General features: G+C 41.0%; 1 protein-coding gene across 2 annotated transcripts; it reads left to right on the top strand.

Annotated features, from left to right (window-relative positions):
* Positions 1-128: 128 nt before the first annotated feature.
* MRPL30 (mitochondrial ribosomal protein L30) lies at positions 129-15268 on the top strand. Of its 2 annotated transcripts, none has more exons than XM_004006140.5 (6): positions 129-201; positions 7565-7642; positions 9159-9239; positions 14508-14654; positions 14888-14961; positions 15040-15268. In XM_004006140.5, the coding sequence occupies exons 2-6, from the start codon at positions 7592-7594 to the stop codon at positions 15170-15172; spliced, it is 486 nt and encodes a 161-aa protein (XP_004006189.1). In that variant the 5' UTR covers positions 129-201; positions 7565-7591; the 3' UTR covers positions 15173-15268. The 2 variants fall into 2 exon arrangements, with proteins under 2 accessions (XP_004006189.1, XP_004006190.1); XM_004006141.4 differs by having other exon boundaries at positions 129-226.
* Positions 15269-16235: the final 967 nt, after the last annotated feature.

Genomic DNA, 16235 nt, shown 5'->3' with positions numbered 1-16235 from the left:
CCAGCATGCGGTCACGTGAACCTATGCCTCTGCGCTCTCTTTTTATGGTGCCGGAGTGGGAGGGAGTCGTCTGGAACGAAAGTGCTGCACTGTGTCTATGCACTGTTACGGCCGAGTTTGAGTGTGGCACTCTGGGTCCTTCCTCCGCTCCTGTTCTCCTCAGTGGTTAACTTAAGGCTGAGAGACTTGTAGCAACTGCTGGTGAGTGGGGAATGAGTGCCTGAAGGTATTGCGTTTTTGCTAGGAGCATGTATCTGTGAACCCTATGCAGATGAGGATTGATTTTGTCTATTCAGTTCTGGGTTTACGAGTCACAGTAAGCTGTACGGGCCTGCGTCCAGGGTTGGCCCTTGGTCTCCCGAGAAGCCGCTTACCGGCTGGATCCCGTCTCCCGGTTTGAGGGTTCCCGGGACGCGGCCTGAGGAGCCCCGCCTCCTGGAGCTCGAGGACTGAGGGTCCCAGGCCGGGCAGTCTGACGGGAAAGGGTGTTTTAGCATTTTCTGTGCTTCTGTTTTGCTCGTAACTTTGGCTTTCTGCTGGGTTCAGCCTAACGAATTGTTAATAGTGACACAAAACTGTATAATTTAAAAATTGCTGCATTTTAGAACGCAAACCCTCCGGAGTTGGCTTATTTTACCTTTTGGGATTTCCCTGAGGTCCAGTGGTTAAGACTCCGCGCTTGCGCTGGAGGAGGCGTGGGTTCTATCCCTGGTAGAGAAACTTAAGGTCCCGCTTGCTGTGGGACGCAGCCAAAAAAAAAAAAATTTACCGTTTTACTAAAAGTCGTGATTTTGCAACCGTGTCTTGATCGCTACCTACTCAAAGCTACTTGTTCTGCGTTGTTTTGTTTTGTATTTTCCCAAGAGGCACTTAGGAGGGCTGCCTAGTAGGCATTAGAGTTCAAAAAAGAGGCATTTCTTGCCCTCAGAGATGTCAGTTTGCTCAAAGGGAGGTTCTACGTTCTGCGTTCCTTCCCCACCCCCATTTACTATTAAATAGATGTCTTGCCTCTGGACTTCCCTGGTGGCTCAGATAGTAAAGTATCTGTCTACAATGCAGGAGACCCAGGTTCAGTCCCTGGGTTGGGAAGATCCCCTGGAGAAGGAAATGGCAATCCACTCCAGTACTATTGCCTGGAAAATCCCATGTACCTTGCCTCTTTAGAAAAGGAATTAGTTTTCTTTTTTTAAGAACAGTTACATGTACGGTCATTGTAAAAGAACAACAGCAGCAGACCTATCAAACAATATCAGGGAACAATGTTAGGGAAAATAACTCTGGTAGCCTGCCCTTCTCTCCCCAGATATGCTAACGTTTCTCTGATAGGCTTCTAGAGTTTCACAGACAGCGCTCTCTCTTTTTAATGGGATGGAAGTGCGATCATACTCCTCAAGTGTGTGTGTGTGCTCAGTCTTGTCCAACTCTTTGTGACCCCATGGACTGTAGCTCAACAGCCGCTGTCCATTGGATTTTCCAGGCAAGAATACTGGAGTGAATTGCCATTTCCTACTACTCCAAGGGATCTTCCTGACCCAGGGATTGCACCCACATCTCTTGCCTCTCCTGCATTGGCAGGTGGATTCTTTACCTCTGTACCACCTGGGAAGCCCTGCATTTATTTCCCTGGCTTTCTATCTGTCCAAGAGAAAGGGAGTTGTACTGTGAAAGACAGTATCATTGCTTCAAGGTCCAAGAGTTATGTGCCTAATTATTAAGAACAACTTTTACTTTATTAAAAGTTAATGACTTTTGACTGTCACACCTTCTGAAGTCTGGAAGTGAAACTTCATTCAGCGAAAATTGATTGAGTGGCTGCTACAAGGCTGTGCTGCTTAGGTAGATGCTTGAAATATATCTGTGAATAGACAGAGCAAACCAAAAACAAAATTTTAAAATCTTTGTCCTTGTGGAACTCACATGCTATTGGGTGGAAACAGACGGTAAACGACAAACCTAACAAGTAATTAAATTATGTTAGAAGATGTTAAGTGCTATGGAAAGAAAGTCAAGTAGAGTAAAAGACATTGGGAGTGCTGACAATTGTCCTCTGGGTCAAAATGTTAAATAATGGAATCAGGGTAGACCTCATTGAAAAGATGAGATTGGAGCCAGAAATTGAAGGATGTGAGAGAATTAACTATTTGGATATTGGGGACATTCCAGGAGAGGGAATAGTCAGGGGAGTATGCCTGCCTGGCAGGGTACAGGGCTTTCTTGCAGCGGGTGTGTATAGCAAGTGAGCAAGAGAATAATTGGAGATGAAATCCTCAGGGTGGAAGGGTAAGGACTGGCCGCCACTCTAAAATGAAAAGGTGTTCAGTTAGAAGTTTTCAGTCTAGAAATAAATAAACTTTAATTTTGGAGTAATTTTAGATTTACAGGAAAGTTATGCAGATATTAATATTTCCTGTATACCCTGCCCACACAAAATTTCCCTTTATTAACATCTTACATTAATGTGGTACGTTTGTTAAAATTGATAAGCCAGTATGAATACATTGTTAACTAAAGGTCACACTTCATTCAGATTTTTTTAGTTTTTACCTGATGTCCTTTTGCTCTTTCAAAATTCCATCCAAAATACGACATTATGTTTAGTTGTCAAGCGTTCCTCTTGACTATGACAGTTTCTCAGACTTACCTTGGTTTTGATGACCGTGACAGTTTGAGGCAGTCAGGTATTTGAGGAAATACTGGTCAAGTATTGTGTACAGTGTCCTCCAATTGGAGTCTGTCTGATATTTTTCTGTTAGAGTGATGGAAGGGGTTTTTGGAAGGAAGACCTAGAGGTGAAGTGCTGTTCTCATTCTCTCATTCCATACATGCTATTAGCTTGGCTTTTATCACAGTTGATGTTAATCTTGATCACTTTGAAGAAGTAGTGTTGGTTAGATTTCTCTAGTGTAACATTATTCCCTCCTCCCCGCCCACCCTGACTTCTTTCCTGACTCTGGCAGAAAGTCTTTAAGCATACCCCATGCTTAAGTGTTGATAGCTTTTCTCCGCCTCTTTGAGAGGGGAGTATCTACATAAATTATTTGAAATTCTTCTGTAAGAGAGGTGTTTTTTTTTTTTTCCTTTCTCTCATTATTCATCTGTTTATATCAGTATGGATTCATGGTTAGTTTATGTTTTGGTTATATACCAGTACTGTATTACTTACCTTATTGCTCATATTATTTCAGCTGTAGCCGCTGGGAGCTCTTTCAGTTGGGTTCTAGTCCCTTTGACATAGCCCCGTCATTTTTGACTTTTTTTGAGTAGTTCCTTTCTAGCACTACAAGATGCTCCAGACTTATCTTTATATATTCTTTATATATTCCTTGCTACAGCCATGTAATCAGCCTTTTCTCCAAGGAGTCCTGGTTCTTTTTATCAGAGAATGCTATTAGGAACTAAGATCTTAGCACTGGGTGTGCTCATCCCTATTGGGATGCCATTGTTTTTGGGTCCTCTCAGCTAAGAGGGCCAACCCATGTATGTATATGTATCTATAATTATTTCTATATCTATCACATCTTTATTTAGCTAAATATTAGTTCCACCACTAATCCTGTGTCATCGGATGACATAGATATTCTACCCTTCCTCTCTGGCTTGTGTGTAACCACCTACTCTAACAATGAGAAACCTGGCTCTTTGGAAGGTTTTGAGCAGAGGTGTTGATATTACCTGATTTCAGATTTAGTGAGATGACTGCTGCTGTGGGGAAAAGACCTTGGGGAAATTAGAATAGAAGCAGGAAGGCCAATTAGGAGGCTTTGCTTGGAATCTAAATGATAAGAGAAAGATTTAACAAAGAGCGAAGCTAAAGAAACTGGATTAATACCTGACTTTGTGCTTAGGTACCTACTATCTTTGTTAGTACCGAAGAAAATGCTTAACTTTGGAGGAAGAAGTATGGTAGGGAAAATAATTTAGATTGTTTGATTGGAGGGCTGGAGGTTTAAGCATCTCTTCTAAAGAAGACTTGATACAAAGGATCTAAACAGCCAGCCAAGCAAACTGGATAATTTGAAGTAGAAAGTGCTGTGCTGTATTGTAATGCTTGAAGTATAAAATCTGAATGACTGTTATGAAATTCTGATTTACTTCTGAATGCTCGGTGGAGTGGACCATGGATGTAACCCATTAATTAATTCAGACATGCATCAACAAACACTGGGTGCCTGTTGTCTATCAGATAGTATGCTAGATGCCACAGGTATAGAATATGAATAAAACACAATTTTTGCTTTGGGGGCACTAAGAATATAGTAGTTAGCTCTTCTAAAACTGATACAGAATTTTGAAATACTGTTTCAGTTGCTGATAATTTTTCTGAAGTCAGGCCCTTTTAGGGGGACATCTTGCATTGATTCCCCAACTTCATTGCTTTTTCCACACCACAGGAAAAACCTGCAGAGCTTGAGTGAGCCAGAATCTGGTAGACACTGAAATACAGCACTTACCTTATTTTGGCATGTTAGAGTACTCTTATTATAGCTCTGTAATAACTTAATGATCTTATAATAGTAAAAGTTACCATCTATTAAGGGCTACTGATGTGCCAAGTACTGTTTTAGATGTTTTTAGAATAATTCATTTGCAAGATAGGTGTTATTTTCTTTCTGTTCTTGGAGTGGGGGGACAGGGAGGGAATTGAAACATATAAATTAAGTCACGTATCCAAAATATATTAATGCATATAGTTCATGAACTTAATCTTTCTACATTCCATTTAAGTCAGTGTGTGTGTGTTAGTCACTCAGTCATGTCCGACTCTTTGCGACCCCATGGACTCTAGCTCACCACGCTCCTCTGTCCATGGAATTCTCCAGGCAAGAATACTGGAGTGGGTAGCCATTTCCCTCCCCAGGGTATCTTCCCAGCCCAGGGGTCAGACCCAGGTCTCCAGTATTGCACGTAGATTCTTTGCCCTTTGAGCCACCAGGGAAGCCCTTAAGTCAGTATAGTAGGCGATAATTGTTCTGTCTAAATAAACATGCCTTTTACTTTATAAAAACAATGCATGTTCATTAAAAATAGTTTAAAATGCAAATAAGCAAAAAAGAGCATCCTACTGTTCTTAACAGAAGGGTATTAGGATTTAATGAAAATGTGATGGAAAAATTAGGTTCCAGACCATATACTCTCTTAAAAGCTGGAGGCTCTTGGGTAAAATGACTGAACTCTCTGGGATTCATTTTCCATATAAATAAAGTAAGAAGGTCATCAGTTCCAATTAGGGGTTGGGATTTCTTCAAGTCCTTTCCAGCTCTTTCTTTAATTGTGGTACTAGTGGAAAGCATTCTTTATCTGCCCTCCCTGTTGAAGATTCCCAGTGGTCACGTATGGATGTGAGAGTTGGACTGTGAAGAAGGCTGAGCACCGAAGAATTGATGCTTTTGAACTGTGGTGTTGGAGAAGACTCTTGAGAGTCCCTTGGACTGCAAGGAGATCCAACCAGTCCGTTCTGAAGGAGATCAGCCCTGGGATTTCTTTGGAAGGAATGATGCTAAAGCTGAAACTCCAGTACTTTGGGCACCTCATGCGAAGGGTTGACTCATTGGAAAAGACATTGATGCTGGGAGGGATTGGGGGCAGGAGGAGAAGGGGATGACAGAGGATGAGATGGCTGGATGGCATCACTGACTCGATGGACGTGAGTCTGAGTGAACTCCGGGAGTTGGTGATGGACAGGGAGGCCTGGCGTGCTGCGATTCATGGGGTCGCAAAGAGTCAGACACGACTGAGCAACTGAACTGAACTGAACCTCCACTGAAATAGCTCAACTGGAATTCCATCACCTCCGCTAGCTTTGTTCGTAGTGATGCTTTCTAAGGTCCACTTGACTTCACATTCCAGGATGTCTGGCTCTAGGTGAGTGATCACACCATCATGATTATCTTGGTCGTGAAGATCTCTTTTGTACAATTCTTTGTATTCTTGCCATGGAAAAGGTCAGTTTTCATTCCAATCCCAAAGAAAGGCAATGCCAAAGAATGCTCAACTACCGCACAATTGAACTCATCACACACGCTAGTAAAGTAATGCTCAAAATTCTCCAGGCCAGGCTTCAGCAATACGTGAACCATCAACTTCCAGATGTTCAAGCTGGTTTTAGAAAAGGCAGAGGAACTAGAGATCAAATTACCAACATCTGCTGGATCATCGAAAAAGCAAGACAGTTCCAGTAAAACATCTATTTCTGCTTTATTGACTATGCCAAAGCCTTTGACTGTGTGGATCACAATAAACTGGAAAATTCTTCAAGAGATGGGAATTCCAGACCGCCTGACCTGCCTCTTGAGAAACCTTTATGCAGGTCAGGAAGCAACAGTTAGAACTGGACATGGAACAACAGACTGGTTCCAAATAGGAAAAGGAGTACGTCAAGGCTGTATATTGCCACCCTGCTTATTTAACTTCTATGCAGAGGACATCATGAGAAACGCTGGGCTGGAAGAAGCACAAGCTGGAATCAAGATTTCCGGGAGAAATATCAATAACCTCAGATATGCAGATGACACCACGCTTATGGCAGAAAGTGAAGAAGAACGAGAAAGCCTCTTGATGAAAGTGAAAGTGGAGAGTGAAAAAGTTGGCTGAAAGCTCAACATTCAGAAAACGAAGATCATGGCATCTGGTCCCATCACTTCATGGGAAATAGATGGGAAAACAGTGGAAACAGTGTCAGACTTTTATTTTGGGGGCTCCAAAATCACTGCATATGGTGACTGCAGCCATGAAATTAAAAGACGCTTACTCCTTGGAAGAAAAGTTATGACCAACCTAGAGAGCATGTTGAAAAGAAGAGACATTACTTTGCCAACAAAGGTCCGTCTAGTCAAGGTTATGGTTTTTCCAGTAGTCATGTATGGATGTGACAGTTGGACTGTGAAGAAAGCTGAGCGCCAAAGAATTGCTGCTTTTGAACTGTGGTGTTGGAGAAGACTCTTGAGAGCCCCTTGGACTGCAAGGAGATCCACCCAGTCCATTCTGAAGGAGATCAGCCCTGGGATTTCTTTGGAAGGAATGATGCTAAAGCTGAAACTCCAGTACTTTGGCCACCTCATGCGAAGAGTTGACCCATTAGAAAAGACTCTGATGCTGGGAGGGATTGGGGGCAGGAGGAGAAGGGGACGACAGAGGATGAGATGGCTGGATGGCATCACTGACTCGATGAACGTGAGTCTGAGTGAACTCCGGGAGTTGGTGATGGACAGGGAGGCCTGGCGTGCTGCAATTCATGGGGTTGCAAAGAGTCAGACACAACCCAGTGACTGAACTGAACTGAACCTCCACTGCCCATTTTTGTTGTTGAAATCAACTTAGGGTTTAACTCTTTGGTGAAAATGGTACATGGTTAATGTATAATTACTGCTTATGGTTTTCTTGAACTCTGACTAAAACATTTATTATAACTTAATTCTTGTCTTTATTGTATTAAAACAACCAAGATTGTACTATTAAACTTCATTCAGTTTTTCAATTTGCTCAGCTTTTTGTTACTACAGAAACGGTAGAGCTATCTGTTTCCAAAACATATGTGACCCACAGATCTATTTTTCACTTCTCATAGCCTCTAAGGAGAACAGCCATCACATCCATGGCAGGGATTTTGCGCTCAGTAGTTCGGAGGCCCCCAGGGAGACTACAAGTAAGTGTTTCCTTTCAGTAATTATCTTTTCCAGTTGTCTTGCTTTTCTATTCCTTAAGAACTTTTAATCTCTTTTCTAATTAACAAAACATACAGGCAAGTTACATTTTTAAGTTTCTTTATATATTTTTTCTTTTTTTTAATGTTGAGAGTTGATTTTATTTGGTTTATTTGCTGTTTTATTCCTAAAGAATTGAAATTACAAAAGACCTTTTCGTAGAGAACATGCTGGTAAAAAATGACTAGTGTTGATTCCCCTTTGTTCACCTTAATCTTTTTAGATTTTTTTCCCTTCAATTTTAAAAAGAGTCCATTTTCAATCTTAGAAAATTAGAAAAATGTAGAAAAGTAGAAAGAAAAGAAACAGTTTCTCAGAGATCATTTATGTTTGTACTTTCATGTGTTTCCTTCTAGTCTTTTAGAAATTGGAGTGGTGTAGCCTAGGCTACTCATGAGGGCCAGAGTCTAGGTAGGACCTGCAATTAGATGATGATAATGTCAGGTGCTTGAGATTCTTACCTTAGCCTCAGATTAATCTTGAGTGGTCATTATTATTTCCTGGTGGATCAGAGCCTGTGTCCATCACTTCCCCCTCCCCCCACCCCCATTCCTCCCTGCTGCTTCTCCCAGTGCTCTCTGCTGTCCAGGGAAGGCACAGAGAGGAGGATTACTGCCCACCCAGAGGAGTTTCCTGGTATGAAGGATTGGCAGTGAATCCTTTTTCTTTTGCAGCCCGGGAGAAATACTACTGCAGGCTTGTAGAAAGAGAATAGGAGACAGGAACCCAGAGTTGATGGCACTGTTGGGACTAGAAAGAAAACTGGAAACTCATTTTGACTTTCTTTTACATTGTGTTGTTGAAGGGTAAATTACCGTATGTTGTCTTGATCGCATTGATGAACTATAACCTACAGGCCAGGTTCAGCTGACCATCTGTTTTTGAAAAAGTTTTATTAGAACATAGCCACAACGATTTGTTTACATATTGTTGATGGCTGCTTTGGCCCTGCGGCGACAGAGCTGAGACTTGGCTCTGGGAACCATGTCGCCCAGAACTGGAAATATTTATTGCCTACTCCTTTACAGAAAATTATTGCCAATCGCTGGCTTAAACATTTATATTAATATTTAATGTTAGTGGTAAGATAAGATGTATTCATTCAGCTAGGTGGTTGAGATAAATGTTTCATAATTACAGGTTAGGTAAGAATAGGGCTTCCCTGATGGCTCAGACAGTAAAGAATCTGCCTGCAATGCAGGAGACCCAGGTTCGATCCCTGCATTGGGAAGATCCCCTTAGAAGGAAATGGCTACCCACTCCAATATTCTTGCCTGGAGAACTCCATGGACAGAGGAACCTGGCAAGCTAGAGTCCATGGGGCTGCAAAGAGTCAGACAAGACTGAGCAACTAACACGAGAACAAAAAGAGTAGACTTTCGTCACCTAAAAATAATAGGTTTGGATTTCTGCACTAGATAGAGTGCTAAAAATCAAATGTTTTATGTCATATTTTAGACGGCAACAAAAGGTGTGGAACCTCTTGTTTGTACAGACTGGATTCGTCACAAATTTACGAGGTCAAGAATTCCAGATGAAGTAAGAACAAGGTTTTGTTTTCCTGTTACTGTTTTTGAAAAACATGTTGTGTTTTGAAAGGCACTGGGTTTTGCAATATTGGAAACTTTCACGTTAAATTATTTGTCGATATAGGTAGAAGGGTAGAGTTTTAAACATAGTGTGATTTAGGTAAATAATTATTAAAAATAAAATTGTACTACTGGCCTTTTAAGTAGTGGATTTTTTATCATCTCAGAACCTGTTTATTCCTGATTATGGTTTTTTCCCTTAATATTTTGTGTTTTCATATCACCGTTGTCCTGAGAAAATGAACTGTCTTCCTCCTGCTCAGACTGTCCCTGTGGCTCTTGGTTTTCACTCTCTATCAACTGTTGCTAATTTGGATCTTCTCTGCTAAACTTGTGTGTACCTATCATTCTTTCGAAAAACTCTGGCTAAGCCCTCAGTAGATTTTTGTTTTGTTTTCTCCAAATTTTCAGTGTTATGGTAAAATGCAAAGATATGAACTTTAGTATCTTAACTCTTTTTTTAAGGGTACACTTCAGTGATACTATGGGCTTCCCTGGTGGCTCAGATGGTAAAGAATCTGCCTGCAATGCAGGAGACCCTGGTTCAGTCCCTGGATGGGGAAGATCCCCCAGAGAAGGGAATGGCAACCCACTTTAGTATTCTTTCTTGGAGAATTCCATGGACAGAGGATCCTGGTGAGCTACAGTCTAGGAGGTTGGAAAGAATTGGACACAGCTGAACAAGTAACACTTTCTCTCAGTGATATTAAGTACTTTCATATTATTGTGTGACCATCACAACCATCCCTCTCCAGAACTCTTCATCATACAAAATTGGAACAACTCTGTTCCCATTAGACAGTAACTCCTCATACCTTCTTTCCCCAGTCTCTGGCAACCACCATTCCCTACTGATTGTTTAAAAGCTAAAATAGTATTACTGTCAATTATTTTGATACCTTTAACATGCTTGATGTTCTTTTATCAGAACTCTGTTTTTTCCAAGTCATGGTCTGCAACTACGTTGTCATATCTTTCCATGTTTCCTAGACTGTAAACTTCTGGAAGAAAAGGATAGATACAGATGTTGACATTTGTTTAAAATGTGGAAAGCAGTGATTTTGATTGCCAGCTGTAGTGAGTATGAAAACTTTCCAGCCTCATAGAAATGACTCTGAAGTGTACATCTGTAGCCCATTGCCCATCTTCCAGACTTATTCCTGTTTTCTCAAATAATTTCTAAACCTTGCTGCTTGGATAACCCATAAGTATTTCAAGTTATCCAAAATTAAACTCATTGTCTTACTTTCCCTCCAAATAACCAAACTAAAAGAACGTGCTTGTATTAGTTATATTACTAATACATCACTTGTATTAGTGATGTCAGTTGATCCTCTGTGTGATTTCACAGACTGAAAACCTTTGAGTCAATCTCAACCCCATCTGCTCCCTCACCTACCACAAATCCATCTATTTTACTGGCCAGAGTCCCCAGATCAGTCCTTTTCTGTTACAGCTGCTGTAATTCAGACCCTTAAACCATGTCCTTAAGTCCTTCCTGAGTTGTTTTGTATCAGTCTCCACCTCCAGTTCTTTTGAAAGAGTTTTCTTTCCGAACCTGTCTTTGAAATGTCATATTGTTTCATACCTCCAATAGCTTTGTATGCCTTCTGGAAATTTCTAAAGACTCAGCATAGTTGAGCTTGGTTTAACTCCCCTTGCATTGCTTTTCATGTTTTTTTTGCTGCCTTATTCTCATGGAACCACTGACTTTTCCTGAATATTTCATGCTCCACACACTGTTTCTTCATGTTGTCTCTCCTTTTCTTTGGTGCGCCTACCCCATCCTCTGTTTGCCACCATTCTTCTCACCAACATTTCATCAAAAGCTCTAGAAAAATACCCTTCATCTCACCTGTTTGAAGACAGCCACTGTGCACACCCTCCATGTACTTCTCTTTTACGTATTTTTAAAGATGTGCATCATCTTGGCTATAATGCTTCTCCGGTGGCTTTCATCATTTAGCAGTGTAACCTGATCCCTCCGTGGAGAAGTTAATGATTGAATAATATTCTTGGTGATTAAAGTAACATTTTTTTTGTCCTTCCTCAGTCTGTCCCCAGAGGTATGACTCTCGACCTAATGTTTTTGAGACCTTTCTACATTTAAGGGTGTGTGTGTCTGTGTGTGTGTGTGTGTGTGTGTGTGTGTGTATACATGTATACACACACTTATATGGGTTCCCTGGTGGCTCAGTGGTAAAGAATCTGCCTGCAATTCAGAGAGCTGGGTTTGATCTCTGGGTTGGGAAGAACCCCTGCCCACTCCAGTATTCTTGCCTGAAGAATTCCATGGACAGAGGAGCCTGATAGGCTATAGTCCCTGAGGTAGCAGAGAGTTAGACACGACTGAACGGCTAACACACACACATATGTATAGAATTGTTAGACTTATGTTTAGAATTTAAGGTCATATTCTTAGAATCAGTATTTATAGAATACATCATATGTACACACTCATCATGGTATCAGTTCAGTTCACTCGCTCAGCCATGTCCAACTCTGCGACCCATGAACTGCAGCACGCCAGATCTCCCTGTCCATCACCAACTCCTGGAGTTCATGCAAACTCACGTCCCTCCAGTCGGTGATGCCATCCAGCCATCTCATCCTCTGTCGTCCCCTTCTCCTCCTGCCCCCAATCCCTCCCAGCATCAGAGTCTTTTCCAATGAGTCAGCTCTTCACATGAGGTGGCCAAAGTACTGGAGTTTCAGCTTTAGCATCATTCCTTCCAAAGAAATCCCAGGGCTGATCTCCTTCAGAATGGACTGGGTGGATCTCCTTGCAGTCCAAGGGGCTCTCAAGAGTCTTCTCCAACACCACAGTTCAAAAGCAGCAATTCTTCGGTGCTCAGCTTTCTTCACAGTCCAACTGTCACATCCATACATGACTACTGGAAAACCATAGCCTTGACTAGACGGACCTTTGTTGGCAAAATAATGTCTCTGCTTTTCAATATGCTATCTAGGTTGGTTATAACTTTCCTTCCAAGGAATAAGTGTCTTTTAATTTCATGGGTGCAGTCACCATCTGCAGTGATTTTGGAGCCCCCCAAAATAAAAGTCTGACACTGTTTCCACTGTTTTCCCATCTATTTCCCATGAAGTGATGGGACCAGATGCCATGATCTTCGTTTTCTGAATGTTGAGCTTTAAGCCAACTTTTTCACTCTCCACTTTCACTTTCATCAAGAGGCTTTTTAGTTCCCCTTCACTTTCTGCCATAAGGGTGGTGTCATCTGCATATCTGAGGTTATTGATATTTCTCCCGGAAATCTTGATTCCAGCTTGTGTTTCTTCCAGCTCAGCGTTTGTCATGATGTCCTCTGCATAGAAGTTAAATAAGCAGGGTGACAATATACAGCCTTGACATACTCCTTTTCCTATTTGGAACCAGTCTGTTGTTCCATGTCCAGTTCTAACTGTTGCTTCCTGACCTGCATAAAGGTTTCTCAAGAGGCAGGTCAGGTGGTCTGGTATTCCCATCTCTTGAAGAATTTTCCACAGTTTATTGTGATCCACACAGTCAAAGACTTTGGCATAGTCAATAAAGCAGAAATAGATGTTTTACTGGAACTGTCTTGCTTTTTCGATGATCCAGCGGATGTTGGCAATTTGATCTCTGGTTCCTCTGCCTTTTCTAAAACCAGCTTGAACATCAGGGAGTTCACGGTTCACATATTGCTGAAGCCTGGCTTGGAGAATTTTGAGCATTACTTTACTAGCATGTGAGATGAGTGCAATTGTGCGGTAGTTTGAGCATTCTTTGGCATTGCCTTTCTTTGGGATTGGAATGAAAACTGACCTTTTCCAGTCCTGTGGCCACTGTTGAGTTTTCCCAATTTGCTGGCATATTGAATGCAGCACTTTCACAGCATCATCTTTCAGGATTTGAAACAGCTCAACTGGAATTCCATCACCTCCACTAGCTTTGTTCATAATCATGCTTCCTAAGGCCCACTTGACTTCACATTCCAGGATATCTGGCTCTAGGTGAGTGATCACACCATCGTGATTATCTTGGTCGTGAAGATCTTTTTGTACAGTTCTTCTGTGTATTCTTGCCACCTCTTCTTAATATCTTCTGCTTCTGTTAGGTCCATACGATTTCTGTCCTTTATCGAGCCCATCTTTGCATGAGATGTTCCCTTGGTATCTCTAATTTTCTTGAAGAGATCTCTAGTGTTTCCCATTCTATTGTTTTCCTCTATTTCTTTGCATTGATTGCTGAGGAAGGCTTTCTTATCTCTTCTTGCTATTCTCTGGAACTCTGCATTCAGATGCTTATATCTTTCCTTTTCTCCTTTGCTTTTCGCTTCTCTTCTTTTCACAGCTATTTGTAAGGCCTCCTCAGACAGCCATTTTGGTTTTTTACATTTCTTTTCCATGGGGATGGTCTTGATTCCTGTCTCCTGTACAATGTCATGAACCTCCATCATGGTATAGGTGAAGCAAATACAGAATCCTACTACACATAGTGGTGTGGAAATTTGTTTTTTTGTGGTGTGGAAATTTGGTTGTTTTTGCTCAAGAGTATATTGTGACCATCCTTCAAAGTTAGTACCTACAAAAATGGTAAATGATAAGCCTTATTCATTCTAATAGCAGCATTAAATCCAGTAGAATACAGTGGAATTTATTTGCATCACATCTGATTTAGTTATATTATTACTAGTTTTATTTAGAATGTAATAATTATGACTACACAATAATCATAATTTTTTATAGCTATTCTCTTGAGGAATATGGATATGACCTTTAAACGTTCCAGTATTATAAATAGTGTTACACATATATCCTTATTTGGGAATGTAGCCCAGTACACACTTCTGTTTGATAATACTCACGTGTTACTGTAGGTTTACATTTATCCCCTCCTTGAATGGGGTAGGGGATGCAGTTCAAGGCCCATCCAGTATAGTGCAGTGCCTTCTCCTGGCATTTGTCATCCGGTTCCTCCTGCTTTGTTCTTTATCAAAACAAAACAAAATCCCTGGCTGTGTGATGTTTTTCTTAGTGCATGAACTCCTTCGATTTCTTCTATCTGAGTAGTTGGACTGGTAGAAATGTTCAATTTGAGGATGAGGATTGTAGAATGATTAGATATGAAATCATTATGTAGTTGTTTGAAGTTTGTTGTTTTTTTTAAGAGAAAAAAAGGTGGGGGAATACATTGAAGCTATGTTGAAAATTTATCATTTGTAGTTCTTCTTTCTAGGTTTTTCAGCCTTCACCTGAAGATCATGAAAAATACGGTGGGGATCCACAGCAACCTCATAAACTGCATATTGTTACCAGGATAAAAAGTGCAAAAAGACGTCCATATTGGGAGAAAGATATAATAAAGATGCTTGGGTTACAAAAAGTATGTACCTATTTTAGTCATCTTTAGTGTTGTTTAAATTTGTTGTAAATTTTCCACCTTTAAAACTTCTAACCTACTTATTTAATATTTCTTTTGTTTAAACATATTATTTCATGTAATATATTAGAAAGTTCGATTTAGATAGAAGGAGACTTCACCTTAACCTCTTCCTGACACGTGGGACCATCTGCACTGTTGAAATTGATCCCTAATGTTGTTTCCTTTGTATGTAGGCACACACTCCTCAAGTTCACAAGAATATCCCTTCAGTGAATGCAAAGCTGAAAGTGGTTAAACATTTGATAAGGTTTGTTATTTGTTATTCTAGCAGTTTCTTAAAATGTGTTACCTGGTATGACACTGACAGCATCCTCTCATGTCACAGAATCAAGCCCCTGAAGCTGCCCCAGGGTCTCCCAACAGAGGAGGACATGTCCAACACGTGCCTGAAAAGCACTGGCGAGCTGGTTGTGCGGTGGCTTCTGAACCCCACGGACCAGGAAGCGAAGAAGTGCTGACAGCCCAGCAGCTTCAGAGTAAAAAGTGGGAGTCATTTCTATTTAAAGATGGTGAGAAAGTGTTCTCATTAAAATACTGAAAAAATTTGAATCCTTTTCACTGGCTAAGCATGGTGTGATTCTTCCTTGATGTAGACTTGGAGGTTTTAGTGCTATTAATTGCTTTAATTCACGCCCCACCCCACCCTCAGTAGTTTATCTCCCCTCCCCCCCCACCCCCCAGTAGTGTAACTGGAAAATGGGTAAGAATAGCAATGTTTAAACACGTGGGTTCAGGTGACACTTTAGCAATCGTTAACTTTTTTAAAAACTGGTTTTCTCATTTGGATTCAGCACACTCTATGAGTGGTCCTTTAAAAAATTTTTTTAATTTTAAATCGAAGGATAGTTGCTTTACAGTATTGTGTTGGTTTCTGCCAAACATCAACATGAATCAACCAGTTGTATTTATGTCCCCTCCCTCTTGAACCTCCCTCCCCATCCCATCCCTCTAGGTGGTTACAGAGCCTATAAGTGGCCCTTTGAGTGAAGAGTGTATTATGTATGTGTTGGGGAAATCCAGAGCTGACCAGATGTGGTTCCTCCCCTAAAGGAGCTCAGTCTGCTCTGCTGGGGAACAGAGATTCAGCCAGAGGCGTTAGACACCGGGTATAGCTTGACGGATGGCTATGTGCTGTTGTGTCTATACGTACATATGTGGACTTGGCTTCATTCTATTCTTTAACACCCAGTAGTATCTATTTTCTAGTTATAAATCTCATTTGGCCTAAACTTTATTGATATTCCTTTAATTCCTAGAAACCTCTGCCAACAATTGAGGTTTATTATTTAAAAGAAGTAAATGAGAAAGGAAAAATTCTTTAGGGAAAATTATTTTCTTTTGTTTCCTTTTCAGATACTTGTAGGGGTGGGGAGAATTTTAGGAGAGGTTCCGTACTGGGAGATCCTGTGGCAGCTGATAACTAAAGATGATGCTGAAGACTCGGAATTCTAGTTGCCCTTTATTTTCTTTTATTTGCCCTTTATTCTCCTAAAACCTGGCTCAGGCAGCAGTAACATTGGC

Source organism: Ovis aries, chromosome 3 (genome assembly GCF_016772045.2).
Source record: "Ovis aries strain OAR_USU_Benz2616 breed Rambouillet chromosome 3, ARS-UI_Ramb_v3.0, whole genome shotgun sequence".
In the NCBI taxonomy this organism is placed as follows: domain Eukaryota; kingdom Metazoa; phylum Chordata; class Mammalia; order Artiodactyla; family Bovidae; genus Ovis; species Ovis aries.
Note: the sequence above shows the minus strand (reverse complement) of the source record. Positions and strands in the feature narration are given on the sequence as shown.

What these genes read in the sequence shown, in the direction of transcription:
- MRPL30 (XM_004006140.5), top strand. Translation starts at nt 7,592, where the DNA reads ATGGCAGGGATTTTGCGCTCAGTAGTTCGGAGGCCCCCAGGGAGACTA. An exon ending in GGCCCCCAGGGAGACTACAA is followed by an intron (nt 7,643 to 9,158) that starts GTAAGTGTTTCC and finishes GTCATATTTTAG; the next exon opens with ACGGCAACAAAAGGTGTGGA. An exon ending in GTGGTTAAACATTTGATAAG is followed by an intron (nt 14,962 to 15,039) that starts GTTTGTTATTTG and finishes CTCATGTCACAG; the next exon opens with AATCAAGCCCCTGAAGCTGC.